The sequence below is a fragment of the Muscardinus avellanarius genome (genome assembly GCF_963383645.1).
Source record: "Muscardinus avellanarius genome assembly, chromosome: 15".
In the NCBI taxonomy this organism is placed as follows: domain Eukaryota; kingdom Metazoa; phylum Chordata; class Mammalia; order Rodentia; family Gliridae; genus Muscardinus; species Muscardinus avellanarius.
In genome coordinates this window covers 65,545,850-65,565,559 of record NC_137801.1, presented here as the reverse complement: position 1 = coordinate 65,565,559, position 19,710 = coordinate 65,545,850, and the positions used below count along the sequence as shown (strand labels likewise).

General features: G+C 49.0%; 1 protein-coding gene across 2 annotated transcripts in view; it reads left to right on the top strand.

Moving 5' to 3' along the window:
- Nucleotides 1-17,637, top strand: part of ADD2 (adducin 2) — a gene marked incomplete at both ends in the record, with an annotated part of 40,988 nt that extends 23,351 nt beyond the window's left edge. Inside the window, 6 exons of one of the 2 annotated variants that reach the window (XM_080711801.1) lie at nucleotides 2,291-2,548; nucleotides 3,432-3,551; nucleotides 4,719-4,808; nucleotides 6,678-6,816; nucleotides 8,317-8,442; nucleotides 17,333-17,637. In XM_080711801.1, coding sequence (XP_080567927.1) covers nucleotides 2,291-2,548; nucleotides 3,432-3,551; nucleotides 4,719-4,808; nucleotides 6,678-6,816; nucleotides 8,317-8,442; nucleotides 17,333-17,637 — 1,038 coding nt within the window. Of the gene's footprint in view, nucleotides 1-2,290; nucleotides 2,549-3,431; nucleotides 3,552-4,718; nucleotides 4,809-6,677; nucleotides 6,817-8,316; nucleotides 8,443-17,329 lie in introns of both variants that reach the window. The other variant, XM_080711800.1, reaches the window with a different exon arrangement.
- Nucleotides 17,638-19,710: the final 2,073 nt, after the last annotated feature.

Sequence of the window (19,710 nt, the reverse complement as noted above, 5' to 3'; positions counted from 1 at the left end):
AATAAATAAATAAATAAAATGGGGGTTACGAATATATAGCTCAGTGGTAGAGCACTTTCCTAGCATGCATGATGTATGAGACCCTAGGTTTGATTTGTAGCACAGCAAACACAAAACCAATTAATAATAATAATAATAATAGAGATATAATCCCACTTTTAAGTGCAACAAAATTATTAACATTAAACAGAACTGATTTGAAAGAAAACATAAAACTTGGCCAATAGATTCCAGAGAAAACTTGAAATCTGTGCAGAGATGTAACTAATTCTTGGTTAGAAAGCTTCAGTAGGGTAAAGAGGTCATGTCTTAAAATTAATCTAAAAACCCATTACCATTCTTTCAAAGAAAAGGAAAAGTATAAGGACTTAGCAAAATGTATTTTCAACATGAAATTCAGAATGGTTAAGAAAAATGCTATAAAAAGAAAATGATTAGGAGTACTAGTCCCACCCCGTGATAAAGTGTGATGAAGCTTTGGTAACTCAGTCATGTGGCCCCAGCAGAACAGATGAGCAAACCTGTGCAAAGTTCAGAGGATCCAGAAATGGGCCCTCGATACATGCAAATTTATAAATCAGCGTGAAAACGAATTCTAGCCATTTGACAAAGAAAATGAAGGCATATTGCTCCTTTGTTTCTTTCAACCAGATAAAATCACAAGGAATCAAAAATTTAATACAAAAAAATGAACACTTGCCGGGCATGGGGCGCACACTTGTAATCCCTGCGCTTGGGAGGCGGAGAGAGGAGAATCACACAGGTTCGAAGCCAGCCTTGCTGGCTTAAGAGACCCTATTTCCAAATAAAAATATAGAATAGGTCTGGGAGTGTAGCCCGGAGGTAGAAAGGTTTCCAGGAACCCCAGTACCACCAAAAACAAAACAAAAAAATGAACACTCAGAGATATTAAAGTAATGGATTTATGTTTGTGATGCTCTTGTGTTAAGGAAAACCTCTTCAAGTATGGCCAAAGAGTCTAAAATCAGGATGATAAATAATGACAGGTGTGATTACATTTAAAAAACTTAAATTTGCATTCCCATAAATCACTTCCCTACCATAAGCAAAGTCAAAAGACAAATTATGAGGAGAAATATTTGCAATATCAGTTGACAGCCAAAGATTAATGTTTTTAATGTAAAAAGAGGTATTATATATCAATAGTAAAAGAAAAACATCTCAATATAAAAATGGGCTCAGAACATAAATAATTTATGAGGGAAGAGATTCAAGTGGCCACTATATATAATTAAAAGTATCTAATTATACAAATAACTGTATAATTAGTGCCTAATTATACAAATAAAAGTAATAATTAAATGTACATGCACACACATAGGTATATAAAGACGACTAGAAAAAATTTTAGTGGCTGTCTCTACAAGATTGTCTTTTCCAATAAGTTCACTTTCTTCCTTGTGTTTTTCTATATTGCTTAATTTTTCTACGTGGATCTGGCATTTTATTTTATCTTAATGTCATTTTATTTTGTTTTGTTTTTATTTTACTGGAAATCGAACTGAGGGGCGCTCTAATACTAGTACCCTTAGCCTTTTTATTTTTTATTTTGAGATTGGATTGGGTCTCACTAAGTTGCCCAAGCCTGTGATTGTCTCTCAGCCTTCTAGGTCAAGTACTGCGATTACAGGCCTATCCCACCACGACTGGCTCCTTAATGCCATTGTAATTTTAAAAATAAGAAGATGAAGGCAGAGAGAGCTAAGCATTTCTCTGCCAGGTGCCAACACTCATGCACTTTTGTTCTCTCTGAGCCTCCCTCAGTCGGCTCCGTCTCTAGACATGGTCTCGCTTAGAAGACAAGGATGTTCTAGAGGTAGAGCTCAATAGTTTCAGGAGGGAAAGAGTTTAGAAGCTTCAGAGTCAAGGAAGGGCGCGGTGGCTGCTAGAATGAGCAGGGAAGCTTCTGAGGTCCTGCAGCCCAGGCCAGGCCATCGCCTACTTAAGTTGGCAGCTCAGAAGCAGGGCCCGGGCATTGGTATTTCCCAAAGATTTTCTGATGATGCCAGGGTTGAGGACCACAGGGCCAGATGAATTTGGGGCTCTGTGTGAGTTAAGGAGCTTGTCTATGTCCACAAGGTTCTAGGAATTTTCTCAGTCTTAATCAGAGGCTTGTTGACAAGTAGGAGGAAAAAATCCTGCAAGATTCCAGCAGAGTGGCCAGGCCTAGGCTGTCATACGGAGACTTCTGTGAGTGACGCAGGCAAAGTAAGGGTGTGCACGCCATTTCCCTCCACAATAAATGGTTCTCTTTTTTTGTCCTGTTTAGGGCTACAGAACAGGCTACACTTACCGCCACCCCTTTGTCCAAGAGAAAACCAAACACAAAAGTGAGGTGGAGATCCCAGCTACGGTCACGGCCTTCGTGTTTGAGGAGGACGGCGCGCTGGTCCCCGCCCTGCGGCAGCACGCCCAGAAACAGCAGAAGGAGAAGACCCGCTGGCTCAACACACCCAACACCTACCTGCGGGTCAACGTGGCCGACGAGGTCCAGAGGAGCATGGGCAGCCCCCGGCCCAAGACCACAGTAAGGGGGGAGCCAGAATGGGCCTGGGGTAGACAGGGGCAGGCTGCATTTGTGGGGGTTAGCAGCTTTACATGGGGAAAGAACAAATCGCCCCTGTGCCCGAGTTTGTGCAGTTTCCTCTTAGGGTTTCTTGTTGGGGTTCTGGGGGGGCCCTCTGAGCCCCTGACCACCTCTGTGTTGAGAGAGCAGCCAGGCCATGTCACTCCAAGCCCCAAGAAGACTCCGGAACAGTTGGATTTTGTTTCTTCCTCCCATGTCCGAAGGGGCTCTGGAGACATTCCAGGGAGGAATAGCCAACATTTCAACTGCAGATCTGATGCAAACCCAGGAGATGGGCAGTAGTATTACGTTGCCTTCCATCTCTCTCCCCCTCTCTCTCTCTCTCTCTCTCTCTCTCTCTCTCTCTCTCTCTCTCTCTCTCTCTCTCTCTCTCTCTCACACACACACACACACACACACACACACACACACATATACATATATACATACATACACACAGACTCTCAATTTGCTTTTTCGTTAACATAAAAATAGCTGGCAGCCATGTAGAATAGTTTTCCATGAAACAATATTAAGCCCTCAAAACTCAAATAGTCACTTGATACTGAAGCCCAAGTGGTCACCTGTCTGAGCTGCTAGCCAACTTCTGAGCCCTGAGCTCTCCAGGGCGCTTTATGGCTAAAGGCCTTCTTTGACAGCTGGGTCACCTGTCACTCATCTCTGCTCTGAGAGACAGACCTCAAAGAGGCCCAAGAAGAGCGAGCACCTATGGATAGCCTTGACCTGCCCTGGGGCTGGCGGGCCCAGCTCTCCCAGGGTGGACCACCAGGGAGGCCTGCAGGTTTGTGCCTCCATCTTACCCATCTGGCCTTGTATTGTGCAGTGGATGAAGGCGGATGAGGTGGAGAAATCCAGCAGCGGCATGCCCATAAGGATTGAAAACCCAAACCAATTTGTGCCTCTCTACACCGACCCCCAAGAAGTGCTGGACATGAGGAACAAGGTAAGATGGCGGTGGCTTGTCTTTCTCCTCCCACAAGGGGACCTCAGGTCCCAGGCTATTCCCGACTCACCAGCACCTCTGTCATGTCACAGGAGAAAGAAACTACCATATAAGGACCATGTTCCAGGCATCATGCAAAGTATTGTTATTTATACAGTTCTAGCCAACCCCTTTACATAGTGGGATGTCCGCTTTCCACGTTATCTGTGCCTGCAAGACCTGCCTACAAAATGGGTTTTATTTTGTATTAGGAATTGAACCCAGGGGATTTCTCCCTCTGAGCCACTCCCCAGCCCTATTTTATTTTTTTATTTTGAAATAAGGTCTTGCTAAGTTGCTAAAACTGGCCTCAGACTAGCAATTCTCCTGTCCCAGGCTCCCAAGTACCAGGATTATAGCTGTGAACCACCACACCTGACCAAAATGAGTTTTTGCAAATTTCGTACCGTTTTTGTTTTGGCTTCTTTTTAAGGTTTCAAGAACATTTATATTTATTTCTGGACTTTTTCCTGACAGTTCATTCACTTAGATTTCTAATGTTACTAAAAAATTGGAATTGGGCAGACCACCTCCAGTGAGACCATGGCTCCTAGAACAGCATCCAGTCTGTGGCCCAGGCCCCCCCACAGCACTGGCTTCCCATTCCTGGGTCACTGCCCTTGCCCCCTCCCCAGGATTCAGACTCAGTAGGTGTGGAGTGGCCCCAGGAATGTGTATTTTGTTGTTGTTGTTGTTGTTGTTGTTGTTGTTGTTGTTGTTGTTCTGGAGATTTAACCCAGGAACATTCTACCTCCAAGCTATATCTTTTAAGAAAATTATTTTTTGTTTTGAAACAGGATCTCACTATGTTGCTGAGGCTGCCCTCCAACCTGTGATCTTCCTGTCTCCCCTTCCCAAGTACTGGGATTACAGGTGTGCACTCCCACACTTGGACAGGAATGTATACTTAAGAGAAATTCATCAGGGGCTTCTTAAAATATTAAAATTTGAGAGTCCCCCTGAAGCATCTATTTTCCTTCTTCCCTCTTCACCCCTTATAACTAATTCTCGGGGTTGATGAAAATCTGAATTCTCTCCAAAGTGCACATGACGACCGTCTCCTAGAGGACATGCCCCCTGCCCAACTCCACACTCTGACTAAACCTTCCCTCTCCACTTTCTACACAGATTCGAGAACAAAACCGACAAGATGTGAAGTCAGCCGGGCCTCAGTCCCAGCTCCTGGCGAGCGTCATCGCAGAGAAGAGCCGGAGCCCGGTACAGCAGAGGCCGCCACTGGCCACAGGGGAAATGTGTCTGCCTTCGGGGTCTTCGGTGCCTGAGCCTGGGCAGCAGGACCCCTGAGTCCTCACTGCCCACACTCCCCTGGGTGCCTGTGCCCTTGCTGCAAAATGAAGGTCCACCTCACCAGGGGGCTGCGAGGTCCTGGGGGGACAATGTCTAATTGTCCAAGACAGGCAGTGGGCAGCCTGCCTCTGTGAGTGCTGCTGGCCAGCTCCATGCTGTCCACTGTGGAACTCCACATGGCCCTCTATGAGTACTCTGAGGAGGGCTGGTGGCTTCAGGAGCCCCCGGCTTGCCCCGACCTGGGTGTTTCTGACCTCTGCCTGTGGATGTGTTATCATCTGGCCAGAGCTCTGGGAAGATGCTGCTGACCACAGAGAAGGGCAGAGCACAGGACGGGTGCTCCTCCAGGAAAGGAAGGGGACCTAGTTGTCCACACAGATCCACTTAGAGTTAGAAAGCATAGTGTCATTGTTTTTGTGCTTGAGATAGAACGGCGTCTTGTCTAGTGCTTAGTGATGGGGATGAAGTTCAGAATCCCGGCTTCTGTTTGAAATTGTTGCTGCTCCTGGCAAGGTAGCAGTGGGCATCACATCTTCCTTAGCAGTGCAAAGTGGGGAAGTACAGGAAGTGTTCTTCTCTACAGAGAAAAGTAAGATGCTGTGATGGTTTCAGATCTTGCTGTAGCTCATGGGAGGGGTCCACTGACCTGAGTGTGAACATCCTACCCTCACACCACCTTCCGCCAACCCTGCTCAGCCAAGACCAGGGACACTGGACACTCCACAGGGCCAGGGATAGAAACGGTCCATGGTTCTGGGGGAGGTGAAAGGTCACTTCAGTGAGCAAAGCTGTCAGAAACAACTCTGTTGCATATACCAGGTGCTCTCCTTAGAGACCCTGTTCTTGGCCTTGGATTCCCCTCTGACTCCACAACTCCTTACAATAGGCCTGTGGCTGCCTCCCTTTAGGAAGGAGCCCGTGGGCCTATTATTAGAAGACCTGGTGCTCTCAACTTGCCTGCCCTCAGTTCATGTTCCTCTGTCCCTCCCTAAGCTTCAGAGCACAGCATCCTCAAAGGCCACGGTGAGGATGCTCAGCTAGGAAAAGGGCTGTGGAGTCTGAATTTGAGTCCCTGTCATGGGCTGAAGGGGCCAAAGGATTCTCAATGCTTACAGTGTCTGGCTGGTCAGCTCCCCGGAGCCAAGGGCCAACAGAGGTGGTAAAATGGACTGATTTTTGACAATGTCCCTTTGGGGATCCGTAGTACAGACAGGTTGAAGATCCGAGATTCAGGACCTTGGCCCCTTTGCAAAATCAAACTAATTGCTTGGACTGAGGATGCTGCAGCTGCTTTTCTGCATATGATTTAATGCTGTATGTTGTGGCTTGCACTGCTGCTGGGGACAGGGAGGGGCACTGGTGGGGAATGGCTGGCATGAAGCCTGCGGGAGCCAATGCTATGCTTGCTGGGCTTGGGCTGACTGACTTTGGGCCACCAACTGTATTTGCATAGTACTGGCTTGCAAGTGTCCACAGAAGGGATTGCAATAAAGGTGTGTCTTCCTTCTGCTTGGGAGCATCTTTTGGTGTTATTTCAGGGGCAATGGGTAGACCCCCTGCATTCATCCAGGCAGTTGCAAAATCTGGGTCTAAGGGTGAGGTAGCAATGGGGAGAATGTGCAAGCTCTACCCCGAGGCCCTGAGCTGTTTCCAAGGAGCTGCATGGTATGCTGTTCCTAGCAAGACTGCTGGCAGCCACCTGAATCTGAAAGGAAGCTTGGGCCTGGGCCCCCACCGCAGAGTTCAGAGAGCGACACGCACTCTCTGGTTAACTTTCAGTCAACAGATAGCCAGCTGGGTGGCGCAGACACCAAAGATGACTCAGAGGAGACGGTGCCCAACCCCTTCAGCCAACTCACTGACCAGGAGCTGGAGGAGTACAAGAAAGAGGTGGAGAGGAAGAAACTAGAACTGGACGGTAAATAGCCCTGGGCACCATGGCTTCAGAATCTCCCTGGGTGGAGGGGGAGCTCAGGCCCACCCAGAGAGGACTTGCTGGCCCACCAAATAACATTCCTATCAGCAGAATGCTGTTAATCCTAATGTCTCATGTTGTTCTGTGCCTCACAGTTTCACGGTGCCTTCATGATGCAACTTACCCTCTCACCTGTGTGTAGAATTAGTATTTGTAAAGTGTTTAGAAGAGTGCCTGTAAATATGGCTTAGGTTAGTAAACATCAGATAAATGTTGACTATACTAAGATAGGTATAATTGTCATAATTATTATGAGTGACCTATCTAGTCTGGTGTAAGCTGGTTAGCCTGGCAATCAGAACTCTCTACTGGTTGACACTTTTATGTCTTTTTTCACTGCTTTATTTCAGAACCTTCAGTCAAACCCATTTTTTCAAAGCCACTGCAAATGTTCACCCTCAGGATGGCCTTATGTTCTGCTTCATGGTTTTGTCCCTTGCCCACACTCTCTCCCTTCTCAGGTAGCCTGGTCCAAGGTCATAAAGACTGCAGGCTCCATCTCAAATCCCCCTCCAGCTGGGAAGGCCCCCTGTCACCCTCTCTGCTCCACCCAAATCGAGTTGTTCCTTCTCTGTGCTTCAAGAGCACCTAGGGCTGAGACACATAACTCATCCTTGTCTGTGTCTGTCTACGAGGGTAAGCTGCCATTCCCTCGGGGCAGGGTCTTTCTATGCCACCTCTCCCCACACACGTCAGCCATCTTCCTCGGCACAAACTAAGATCCTTCCCAGATTGCCTGGAATTCTAATGGGCCAATTGGAAAATTAGAAAACATGGTACTTCGGGAGTATAGTGGTGTATGCCTGTAATCCCAACATTTGGGGGGCCATGGCAGGAGGATTGCAAGCTAAAGGCCAACCTGAGTAACTTAGGAAGACCCTGTCTCAAATGGGGTAGTGGGGCTCAGTGGCAGACCACCCAGTTTAATCCCCAGCATACAAAACAAAACAGACCCCCAAAAACCAAAACGAACAAAAAATGGTGGTTTTTTTTTTTAATCCTTAGAACAGAAAATGTAAATTAACTAAGTTAACTAATAAATTAGCAGCATGCAAACAAATCATGTGTGTTTTTAAGGGCGAGTCAGTGGTTGTCTGGGGCTTCATGGTCACACACTGAGGTGTTCATCTGGCTGGTCTTTTCCAGGGACAGGAGAACCAGGCTCTGTTCTAGCCACGTGGCATTCTCCTGCCATTTTGGCAAGCATCTTCCATTGGTAGACCTGCTTTAATGAAGAGAAAAAAATCACTCTTATTTCTCTCATTTTCTTCCCCAAGGAAGCAACAAAAATAAAAGCCTAGGGGGAGTGTCTGCCTTTAGCCAGAAGGCATTTTCAGCCAGGAAAAATGGTACCTGAGTAGAAGAAAGGAACGTTTTCATGTCCTCTCTGCCCAGCTCACTGCCATTTGACCTCTGTGCTGAGCAGGACTTCTGTGTTTTCAGCAGAGAAGGATGCTGCCACAGAAGAGCCCGGCTCACCTGGGAAGTCCACACCTGCTTCCCCAGTGAAGAGCCCAGCGAAGACAGAGACGAAGAGCCCCGTGGTCTCTCCTTCCAAGTCGGCAGAGGGTGAGTGGGGCTGAACAGGCCGAGGCAGGAGGGTCTGTAAGCTGGAAAGTTGGCCGCATGGGAGGCAGGGCAGGTACGCATACTGTGGGTACCTGCCTTTCAACAGGTGTTGCCAACCCATTTGAAAAGCCTCCCCTATGCTATTTCTAGGGAATCCAAACCATTTTCACCTTGTTTCATTCATAAACTATGATGATACACCTTCCAACATAAGCCTGCTTCGCAAAGCTGAAAGAGTCGTGACCGGCCCGCAGCGTCCTCACCTCCAGTGGTGACTGTGGGCCTTTCCAGATGTGCCAGCTCAGTCCTCAGACTTTAATGTGCATAAGGACCACCTGGGGGTGGGAATCTTGCCAAAATAGAGTCTGACTCATTTGGTGTGGGGCAAGGCCCGAGGCTCTGTGTTTCCCAGGGCAAGGCTAATGAGGTTATTCTCAACCTTAGCTGTACACTTCGGTGCTTTAAAGTTCCAGATGCCTGGAGCCCACCCCAAGCAGTTCTGAGTTAGATGGACTGCGGCGGGGAGGGCGGTTAGAGTGCAGGGGCATCTGAAGTATAAACCGGGTTGAAATCAGCTTCATTAGGGACAGTAGTTTAGAGAACCAAGTTCTAGACTCAACTAAGATGCTAACTAATAACAACTGAGATGCTCATTTTATCAAATTAGATAACCGCTGGTGCCTCAGTTTCCTTGACTGTCCAATGGGGCTACTAATATTTTTCCTTAAGTTTTTATATGTATGAGGGAAGTATAGATAAAAGCATACTTTGAAAGAGTAAAAGCATGATTTAAACGTAAGGGCTAATCATGGTTATGATTAAGAATATACATATGGTAGACACTGGTATTATTATAGTCCCTAAATCATAAAGGTGGCTCTAATGAGCTCCTGAAATCACTCCAAGCCATGAGTGCTCCTCCCCGAGCCCCCAGAGGTCCCACCAGAGAGGACTGCCCCACCACCCAAAAGTGGCAAGTGGGTGGCTTCTGGAATCTTCTCCTTCCTGGGTAGAATGGCCATGTATATGGTTTCCGGTAGAATCTCTGCCCCAAGCTCCTTCTCTAAGCTAGCTGTTCCTGCGAACACAGGACCTGCATTGCCAGAGGAAACCATCTGCTTGAGGCCAGGGCCCCAAGTAGATGTCCTCTGACCCTTTGTGATCATTGTGTCTCACTGTGGTGTCGTGTTGTCAACCTGTCTCCACATTGTCTTCCTTTCTCTTCCCATTTGTGCCTTCATCGAAGGAGTTTCCTCTGAGTCTGAATACTTGTCTCTGTAGTAAGTATAGAAAGGCCGTTTACTAACTCACCCTGACACTTGCAATGGGGGAGGGAGGAGTTTTCCAAAAGAAATAATATTTCTCCCATTTTTTTCTTTTGCATCTACAACCCCACCTTCAAGAGGTTTCCTGCATGTAAATTCATGACCGATGCCAGCTGCATAATGTGTGAACTAGGCTTCCCCATGAGAGACAGAGATGTGCCCATGCAGGGCACACACATCCAGAAGCAACAAGGGCAGTGGGCAGCTCTCAGTGCTCCCTGCAGTAGAGTGTTCAGCCTTCAGAAGCTCACCGTCATCCCTATCCCAATGCACCGGCACCTCTAAGGAGCCCCTGACCTCTTCTAGGGCTGTGGCCCAGAGCCAGAATGCTCATGGAAACCAGCTGCCTCAGTGGGAGGCACAGAGGGCCTGGCCTCACTAGGGCCCTCTGCATCTGTTAGGACAGGTGCACCAACTGCAGGAAGGAGATCCAGGGCTGGAGAGGAGGCTCATGGCAAGCGTGGGTCAAGGTTGGTAGTTTGTTATTGGCCCCTGGAAGGGACCCAGGGCAGGTGCAATGTGTTATGGGCAGAAACACCGTTTACCCATCATCTGAGATTGCGTCTACTATGACAGGCTTTCTCATGCTCTGGAGGAGCTCACTGTTAGAAAGCCACCATCTTCCCTGAAGACACATTCTGGGCGTGGATAGAGCCATCTCACACCACTCACCCACACCACTGCAGCTCATGCCCTCATCACGCATGGCCTGCTCCGAGGGAGCCATGCTCCCCGGCTCTCTCCACGCCCAGAATGTGTCTTCAGGGAAGATGGTGGCTCCTTGGGGCTGACCTGCAGGCAGTGTCTGCATGCTCAGTTAGCTCACCCATCAGATCAGGGCTGGCTTTTCTAACCCATTTGTTACTATGCCCTCAAGTCCTTGCAGGCTGAGTCACCTCAGTGTCACTCCTCATCTGTGACCCTGATGCCTGCTCCATCAGCCTCTCTGTGGGAGACTTTCCCACCCTCTTTCTGCACATCTGACCATCTGTGCCATCTTCTCTTTGACTGTTCCATGTCTGATCCCTGTCCCTGCTGACTCCATCTGCCAGCAAACCCTCAGGGTTACTGATGGAGCCTGCAAAGAAATGGCCCTGTATTTGACATCAGACAATCAGCTCTTCCACTTAATTAATTTATCCATCAATATTATGGTTCTTACGCCGGGCGTGGTGGCGCACGCTTGTAATCCCCGCGCTTGGGAGGCAGAGACAGGAGGATCGCGCAGGTTTGATGCCAGCCGCGCTGGCGTAAGAGACCCTGTTTCAAAAATATAAAAATAGGTCTAGGAGTGTAGCCTGGAGGTAGAAGGGCTTCCAGGAACCCCAGTACCACCAAAATAATAATAATAATAATAATAATAATAATAATAATAATAATAACAATATGGTTCTTAAAAACATGGCAGAATGGAGAACAGCACAAATCCTTGTTCTTCCTAACTCACAGCACTGTCATCAGGATAAAATATGCCAAGAAATATAAAAGTTCTCTGTAATGTGCTTACATAAGTTAGAATGTGTGCCATGCTCTCTGTACTGTGAGAACTAATGCACCCCTTGATGTTTTAAGCCTCTAGGTGCTGGGGCGGTTTGTTAGGCCACCCTAGATAATTATTAAGTTATGATGCATAATAAGAACAGTTTAATGGAATTAGTTCTTCTGTGGGTTGGCTGAAGTCAGCTGGGTTTAGCTTGAGGGTTCTGCTCTATGTGAGGGCAGCAGGGTCTGCGGTCACGTGGGAGCTTGACCAAGCTGAAACTTGACCAAGCTGAGTGAGATGGCTCACTCAGATGTCTGGCACCGTGGCAGGGAGCAGAGAGACTGATGCTGGGTTTGGCTGGGACACTGGAGCAACTTGGTCTCGGTTTCTTTCTCTCTCTCTCTCTCTCTCTCTCTCTCCTCTCCACATGTTTCTATCAGCATACTTGGATTTTATACATGGCAGCATTAGCCTTCCAAAATGTTTGTAAAAGCAGAAGTCCCTAGGCCTTCTCAAGCCTTTGGTGTGAGGATGGCTCTAACAGCTTCATTCTGGTGGTCCTGGTGAGCAGTGGGGCCAGCCTGGATTCAGAGCAGAGGGGCTTACATGGCAAATGGCTATTGGAGGCATTGCACATAGGGCCGATAGTTCCACACTAGCTACACTGCACACTGGGTGTCTATCTGGGAGATCAGGATGAGAGTTACAGAGAATCCACCTGTACCTGGTTACAAGGCGCTCTACTTTCTTTCCTATAGTTGGTGCTGTTTCCATCCCTGGGGGAGTAAATATGGGAAGAAACATGTCATTTTAAAAACCCACATTTTCCAATGTGAGGCAAATGAGCCTTTTGTATCAGAATTACCTGAAAACTTGTTAAAAAAATAAAAATGTCTGGGCTCCCTGTCTGTTTCAAAGCCTACTATGGAGATAGTACTGAAAGGTTCTACTCTTACAAGCTTCCTAGGTGATTCTTTGAGACACTGAGGCTTGAAAATTTAAACCAGGACAGAAACTCTGTTGCAGACCTCTCTGCCTGTCAGCATTCAGTTCATTGATCAGCCAGGAGACAGTTGTGTTTGCTGGTCTTCTGCTCCCCAGCTGTCTTTTGAGCCCCATGCGGGCCTTTTTGATGGTTGCTGCATGATCACCCAGCCCTGTGTCAGCCCAGGTCACAGATGTTTTTACAAGGCCTTTAATGAACCTTTCTTTGACTTCTCTGTGCAGTGGCGTAGATTTTCCTTTCAGCAGGGAAGTTAAAAACAGTACATGGCAGCCACCAGTTCTCTGTGCATTTAAGATATGGGTCATGATCTGTCTGGTTGAACTTGAGTTCAGAAGCAAGTCAGCAGCTTCTGGTTCTAGAGTCGTCCCTAGTGTCTCCCCTGCTGCAAAGAGAGGGTCTTTCCATGGGGGAAAGCAGCAGTCATGTGTTTGACCCTGAGATGTTAGCAGGCCAGCTCCACTGGGCCAGGAAGAAAGACAGCCTTGCTCCCGAGATTAAGCATGGCTCATATCCTTCCCCGTGTCCTCACGCCAGTGTGTGGACGCAGCAAAGCCAGCTGCTAAGGACAAGCAAAGCCTGCTCTGTCAGTCTTCATCTGGCCTCACTGGAATAAAGGCTCAAGCATATTATCGCTGAGCTGAGTCATAGTTGTCAGAGAGGTAAAAGACAGAAGTTCTGTCCTGAATAGTCCATTTGAGTGACAGATGGACTCTTTAAATGACACATGCAAGTGTAAAGTGAGTCTGTGAGTGGTGGTTCAGGGGAGGCAAGATCATTGTCAAATGTCAAGGAGGCTTGAGTCAGACCTTGGAGAGATGTGCACTTGGACTGGCAGATAGGAATGGGGTGGCCTCTCCAGGGATAGGGGCCAGGAAGCGGGGGGAAAATGGGCATTCTTGGAAGATGACTATATTAGGGTTCTAATAGGATTCTAATTAGATTAATAGGGCATCTGTAGACAAATGAAAGGAGACTTATTGAGGGATGATTATGGAGGCAGAGAAGTCCAGTGATACAGTGTCTGCAAGCTAGCAAACCAGCAAAGCCAGTGGTATTACTCACCCTCAGTCTCGGGGCCTAGGGACCAGAATCTCCAGTGTATGAGGGCTGAAGATGGATGTCCTGCCCGAGAAAGAGTTGGGCTTCCTCCACCTTCTTGTTCTGTTTGGACCTCAACAAATTAGACAATGCCCAACCATGCTGATGAGGACAGATCTTCCTTATTCAGTCTACAGATTCAAGTGCTAATCTTTTCCAGAAATACCTTTACAGACACACCCAGAAATAATGCTTTACTGCTATCTGAGTATCCCTTAACTCAGTCAAGTTGACTTGTAAAATTAAGCATCACAGGAACACTAGCAGACCAAGAGAGAAGAGAGAATAATGGTTGGAGGCTGTGAGATAGTGAGAAATTGAGTCGGAGAGGGAGCGTGTCCAAGCAAGCTGTGCACCACGCTACGAAGCCTCCCTCTCCAGCCTCTGGAAGCCTTTCAGCCCTTGTGTCCCAACCCACAGGGCCTGGGAGTGGACCCAGCTCTCCCAAGTCAGTCTTGTCCCAGGCATCTCCTCTCCATATTCACCCTCACCCTTAGCTTTCTTGTTACCATTCTGGGTAGAGCCTCAGATTTCCAGCCTCTGCCTCATTTCTCTCACTCCCACTGTCCCCTATTCCCAGAACCCCAAGCACCCCACGCTCGAGAGAAAGCCTGCTTCTTCTTAGAGTAAGCGGGAAGGTGAGCTGCCACCTGCACCTCCATCTCGGGGCCCGTCCCAGCCTTTTCTTCAACCGAACTCTCCCGGGCCATTAGCAGAGGAGGGGTCCAGACTCCCAGAGCCAGTCTTTCCAGGCCCCAATATTTGTTTCTTTCTAGAGTCCTGGCCGACTGCTCCTCTCTGTCTTGGTCCCTACATTTGAGGGAGCGGTGATCTCAGATTGGAATCTGATTCCTCCAGCCCCAGACTCTACTTGCCACTACCCCGAGACAGTTTCCTGTCGGGGGAGCTGAGGTCACCATCCGTGCACTGGGTGTGACTCATTTTCTACTTGGTGAAAAGAACCCTAAGTGTTGCTCTTCTCCACCAAACCATGAGTTCACTAAGAAAGAAATTCAGAAAATGATTCCATTCACAATAACCTAAAAAAAAAAAAAAAACTTAGGAAGAAATCTAACTAAGGAAGTAAAAGACCTCTACAATAGCCGGGCGTGGTGGCGCACGCTTGTAATCCCAGCATTCGGGAGGCTGAGACCAGAGGATCACGGTTCACGGACAGCCTCAGCTACTTAGTGAGGCTCTCTGCAACTCAGTGAGACCCGGTTTCAAAATAAAGAATAAAAAATAGTGCAGGGGGGTGTAGCTCGGAGGTAAAATGCCCCTGGGTTCCATCTCCAAACTCGCAAAAAAAAAAAAAAAAAAAAGACCCTACAATGAAAATTATAGCGCACTAAAGAAATAAATTGAACAAGACTTCCCATATTTTGGATAGGCAGAATAAAGGTCAAAATGGCCATGCTACAAAAAGTGACCGATGGACCTATAGATTCAATACGGTCTCTATCAAAATACCAATGACATTCTTCACGGACCTAGAATAAAAATTCCTAAAATTCATATGAAAGAACAAAAGTCCCAGAAAAGCCAAAGCAGTTCTGAGCGCTAAGAACCAAGCTGGGGCATCACAAGCTGATCTCCTCTGCGTTAGCACGCCAGGGCCTGCGGCTGTTGATAAGGCCAGCGGCAGCCAGATGCGGGTGAAGGCTGCAGACGGAGACATGGATGAAGGACACGGAGTGAGGGTCCTCACCACCAGGCAGGACGTGACATTCAGACAAAACATGGGAGCCCTGCTGGTCCGCAGTAGTCCTTGTGGAGCCAGAGGGAGAGCGCCAGGGGCCACGCTTGAGAGGCGTCCCAGTGTGTCATCCCAGCACGGTGCCCGCAGTGAGCATCTGGACTGCTGCTGCAGAGCCCAGGCCGAGGGAGCAGGTACAGGAAGCCAGAGCGGGGTGGTGCCTGTTCACATGGCCAGGTCTAGTTCAGCTTAGAAGGCTCAAGCTGGGCGAGACAGGAAATAAGATGAGGGGATGGTGTTCCCTGGGTTAGCGTCAGTCCATTACAAGTTCACTCGTTCGCTCGTGCATCAACCATTCCTGCATTTCACAGACATTTTCTGAGTGCCTTCTAGGAGCCAGTCACACAGATAATCCAGTGTTTCCCTGCTTTATTTTAAGCTTAGGAGGAAAAAAAAAAAAAGCAGGTTTGATATTTCACAGTTGCTGGGATAGATTTTCATGCAGTGGAGGCATAAAGGACAGAGTGAGCTGTTCTACCTGGAGGTGGGAATGGGGATCAGGGCAGGGAGAGCAAACACTCAAGATGATTCACTGTATGAGGTGGAGGCTGGGATACAGGGTGAGGAACTGGACAGGACGAGGAGGGCAGTGGGGACATCCAGAGACCAGAAGCTTGAGGAGGCTAAACAGTAGGCAAAGTGGAAAGAAGAGAATAGACAGAGATGACTGTGTCCAAGCAGATATAGGGCTTTCAGGAGTATCCAGGTGACAGCCACAGGGACATATGGTGGAGGTGGGGGATCCGAGTAAGGGTGCTGGAGTCAGGGCGCTAGAGTCGGGGCACTGGAGTCGGGGCATTGGAGTCAGGGTGCTGGGGACCCTGGGGGCTGGATGATGACGAGACATGGGCCAGGCAGGGTAAGAACCGAGCCCGCGGCCAGAGTCTCTAGTGCTGAGAGGGGGCGGCCCTCAGACAGGTCTGGGAGAGGCTTTGACTTGCCAGCCTCAGAAGCTCTTAAAGGCCTTACTATAAGAAGGGCTGGAGGACATTTCTTCACCTACTGCCAAACATTGACCATACCTGCCCCACTGCCGACATTCCCTGTGGCAGGGCACGCTGCGGGTCCTACTCATGATGTGCTAACATGCCCATGTCCACCACACACACTCACACACTCACCTCCACACACACTCCCTATACCGATCACTCATACACTCACAACACACACACTCATACACTTACACACACACTCCAACACACACACATAGACTCATACCACACATACTTACTTACACACTCCCACACACACCACACGTACGGCTCACTTAGACACTCACATACTCACATGTACTCACGCACACACACTGACACTTCCTCTAGCTCACACGAGAGGAGCAGTGGCCTGGAAATCAGTGAACCGAGGGCTGCCCACCCTCTTGGTGGACTCAGCTGAGCGGTGAGGTGAGGAGGGGTGGTGACCTGCACAGTCTTCTCCTCCAGGTCTGTGCCTTGACAGTCTTCCCCTCCCTCTTCACCCAGGTGTTCCAAAGCCTGTGGAAACCCACGGAGAGCGACAGGGAGGGAGAGAGTGGCCGGAGGGGATGGTTCCTGGGGTCGGGGCGGCTGTGCCCTTGAACATGGTGCCCGGCCATCCACAGGCAGAGTGAAGTCCTGGCACCCTGGCGGCTACTCGAGTGGACTGACCTTGTTTGGCTAGCCCTTCCATCACAGAGATAGGGGTCCATTTGTGGCCTCGCTCTGCGTACCCCATCTGCATCCCAGGAAGATGCTTTCCGGGTTCCTCTGAGTTCCTCACTGGTGTAGGAGATGAAGCGGGGGTGGCAGCGAGTGATCTCCGTGTCTCTGCTGGTGGAACTGAACTGCTCACGGCAATGCTAGACGCCTCCACAGAGGCATGCATGTCTCGCTCTCCCCCTTCCACCAGCCTCTCTCCTCCCCCTGTGTGCACCCTCATTCTGTGCCTATAAATACCCTGAATGGAGGCCCTGCAGGGCCCGGCCACATCCAGATACTGTTCAGATGTGGTGATGAGAGCCTGGAGTTCTTGAATGCGGAGGACGCGTGCTCCGGGGCAGGCCACGTGGAAGGGGGCACAGCGTCTGGATTAGAGCCCTGCCCCCACCCTGTGCCAGCCTGCCCCCCTCCCCCAAATGCTCTAGACTTAGCCCAATAGAATCGCCTGGAAGCGGTCCTCTCTAGGTAGACACGGTCACCTGAGTGGAATTTTATGGGTCATGTCTTTTGATCTCTTTCTAGAAGATGCTAAGAAGACAGAAACCGGCAAGGCCACCACAGAGCCTGAAACAGCCCAACCAGAAGGCGTGGTGGTCAACGGGAGGGAGGACGATCAGACGGCGGAGGAAATCCTCAGCAGGGGCTTGAGCCAGATGACCACCAACGCCGACACGGACGTCGACGCGTCCAAGGACAAAACTGAGTCAGTCACCAGCGGCCCCATGTCCCCGGAGGGCTCACCTTCCAAGTCTCCCTCCAAGAAGAAAAAGAAATTCCGAACCCCCTCCTTCCTGAAAAAGAGCAAAAAGAAGGAGAAAGTGGAGTCCTGATTTGTGGCACGTGTGGACTCCCATTCACATCCTCTTCCCTCCTCCCCTCCCTTCTCCCAACTCTGTCCCTGCAAACACAGGGTCAAGGAGGGATAGAATAGGACCCTGGATGACACTCAGAGGGGCACTTAGAGATCACCGACCAACCTCTCACTTTACAGTTATACCAGAAAAACCAGGCGACCTGCTCAAGGTCACACAGATAGTTCGCTGCAGAACCGCACTAGAGTTCAGGTCTCCGGACCCCCGTCTAGTGTGCTGTCCACTACACAACACTGCCTAGTCGTGGGCCACCTTTGTTAGGATGCTGCCCACCAATCTGAGCCCAGGGCAGGAAGGCCAGAAATGGGCCATGAGCTCTCAAAGGCTCAGACTAATTCGGACAGACCGAGGCTCCCCTGAGTAAGGTCCATTTCTTCCCAGGAATCCTATCTCCTGCGATGGCGCTATCTCCACATTGAGAAATCTCGCTTCTCTTTTCCATTCTGGGTCCCTGACCTGCTGCTCAAGCAGCTAGACAAATTGACCTGTCCTCCCCAATAGAAGTTAATCTTTGTTCCCAAGGCTGCTGGCTTGGCTTGTCCTTCCCCAGACACTAACCCTGAGCTTTCTTCATGGAACCCCTTAAATGATGAGTAGAGGAGTCGTAAGAGTTGGCAGACGAAGGGCCAGCCACGTCAGCCTGACGATCGGGGATGGTTTAATCAACTTAAGGAGCCAGGAGCGTGACCTTTTCGTATTGTGCATTCTGAACTAAAGCCAAATTTAGCATAAGAAAATGTTGCCTCATGCTCAGGGCAGAAATCTGGGGAGATTTCAATCCTCTGTTGGCTTTGAGTTATACTAGGAGGATCAGAATAGCGCGAGCAACACTATGCCTTTCCAGCTTTGCATGACCCTCTGAGCGCTGCGGCCCACCTGCCTCAGTCCTGTCCAGTGGCCAGGTGTCCCCTGGCCTTCCCTCAGTCCCAGGAGCACCTGCTCACAGGCCGATCCTGGTGTCTAACTCCCGGCGCCGTCACCGGCGCTCCTTTAGGGTTCCAACTCTGAGTCACCCTGGGTCCAGCAGAGGAAAATCAGAAATGTATCCTTAGGTTTAATCCTCTTGGCCCAGCATTCAGAGAAAGGCTTTGGTCTGGCCAGCCCTGTCACCGTCTGTCTGTCCATCCCGGGGCCTGGTGGTAGCTACACCTGTTGTTTTAAATGCCAGCATGTCTTTCATCGTCCTCCCTGGTGCATTGATTAACGAGCATCGTTGGCTCCTTAGACAATCCATTCTTTTTAAAGCAGTGTCTTCAAAAAATATTTCTCCTTTTTGTCCCAATTATTGTAAAACATTTTTGGAAGTCCTTAATCCTATTTTTCCATTTTCAAGCACTTATTATCTATAGGCACTGTGCAGGCCTCACATATCTCCTCTCTCCTTCAGTTTAATCCTGTGAGGTGGGTAAGAGTAGTCCGGTCTTATCATGAGGGCACTGAACTCCTGAAAACTGACATCCTCAGAAAGGTCTGGAGTTTGGATTGATTTGAACCCAGGTCAGTCTGAGTCCTGAGCCCTCGCTCTTAACAGCTATGATGAATGGACAGCTTTAATCCCTAAGGGCAATTGTTTGAGTCCATGAACCATTTCTGTGACTGGTCTCCAGTGCATACTGTTAGCATGTGAAATGTGTTCACGCCGGCTGACGCATGTCAGGCTCCTGGTGTACAGGGACTGTGGCTTTGGGAATGTGGACCTCCAGCAAAGGAGAGGCCAGAGCCTTCTGGTTGGGGGCAGGCAATACCATCCATAGTTGGCCATTTCTTGAGAAGGAAGAAAGCTGACATATGACCAAGGAAAACCCCATGCTCAAAACCTAGTGCAGATTCCCAACTGTGACCCTCACTCCCTGTTCCACTTCCTGCTTGGGGTTCTGATGGACGACCCCACTGGTCAGGGGCACAGATGCCTCAGAGAAATCTGTCCTGTGAGAAATGCCTTGAAAAGCGAATCCTTTGATGCCTTCTTTTAAAATAGTAGACTTCACACTTATTCATTCATCTCCCATAACGTTTGTTAAGCACCCACTT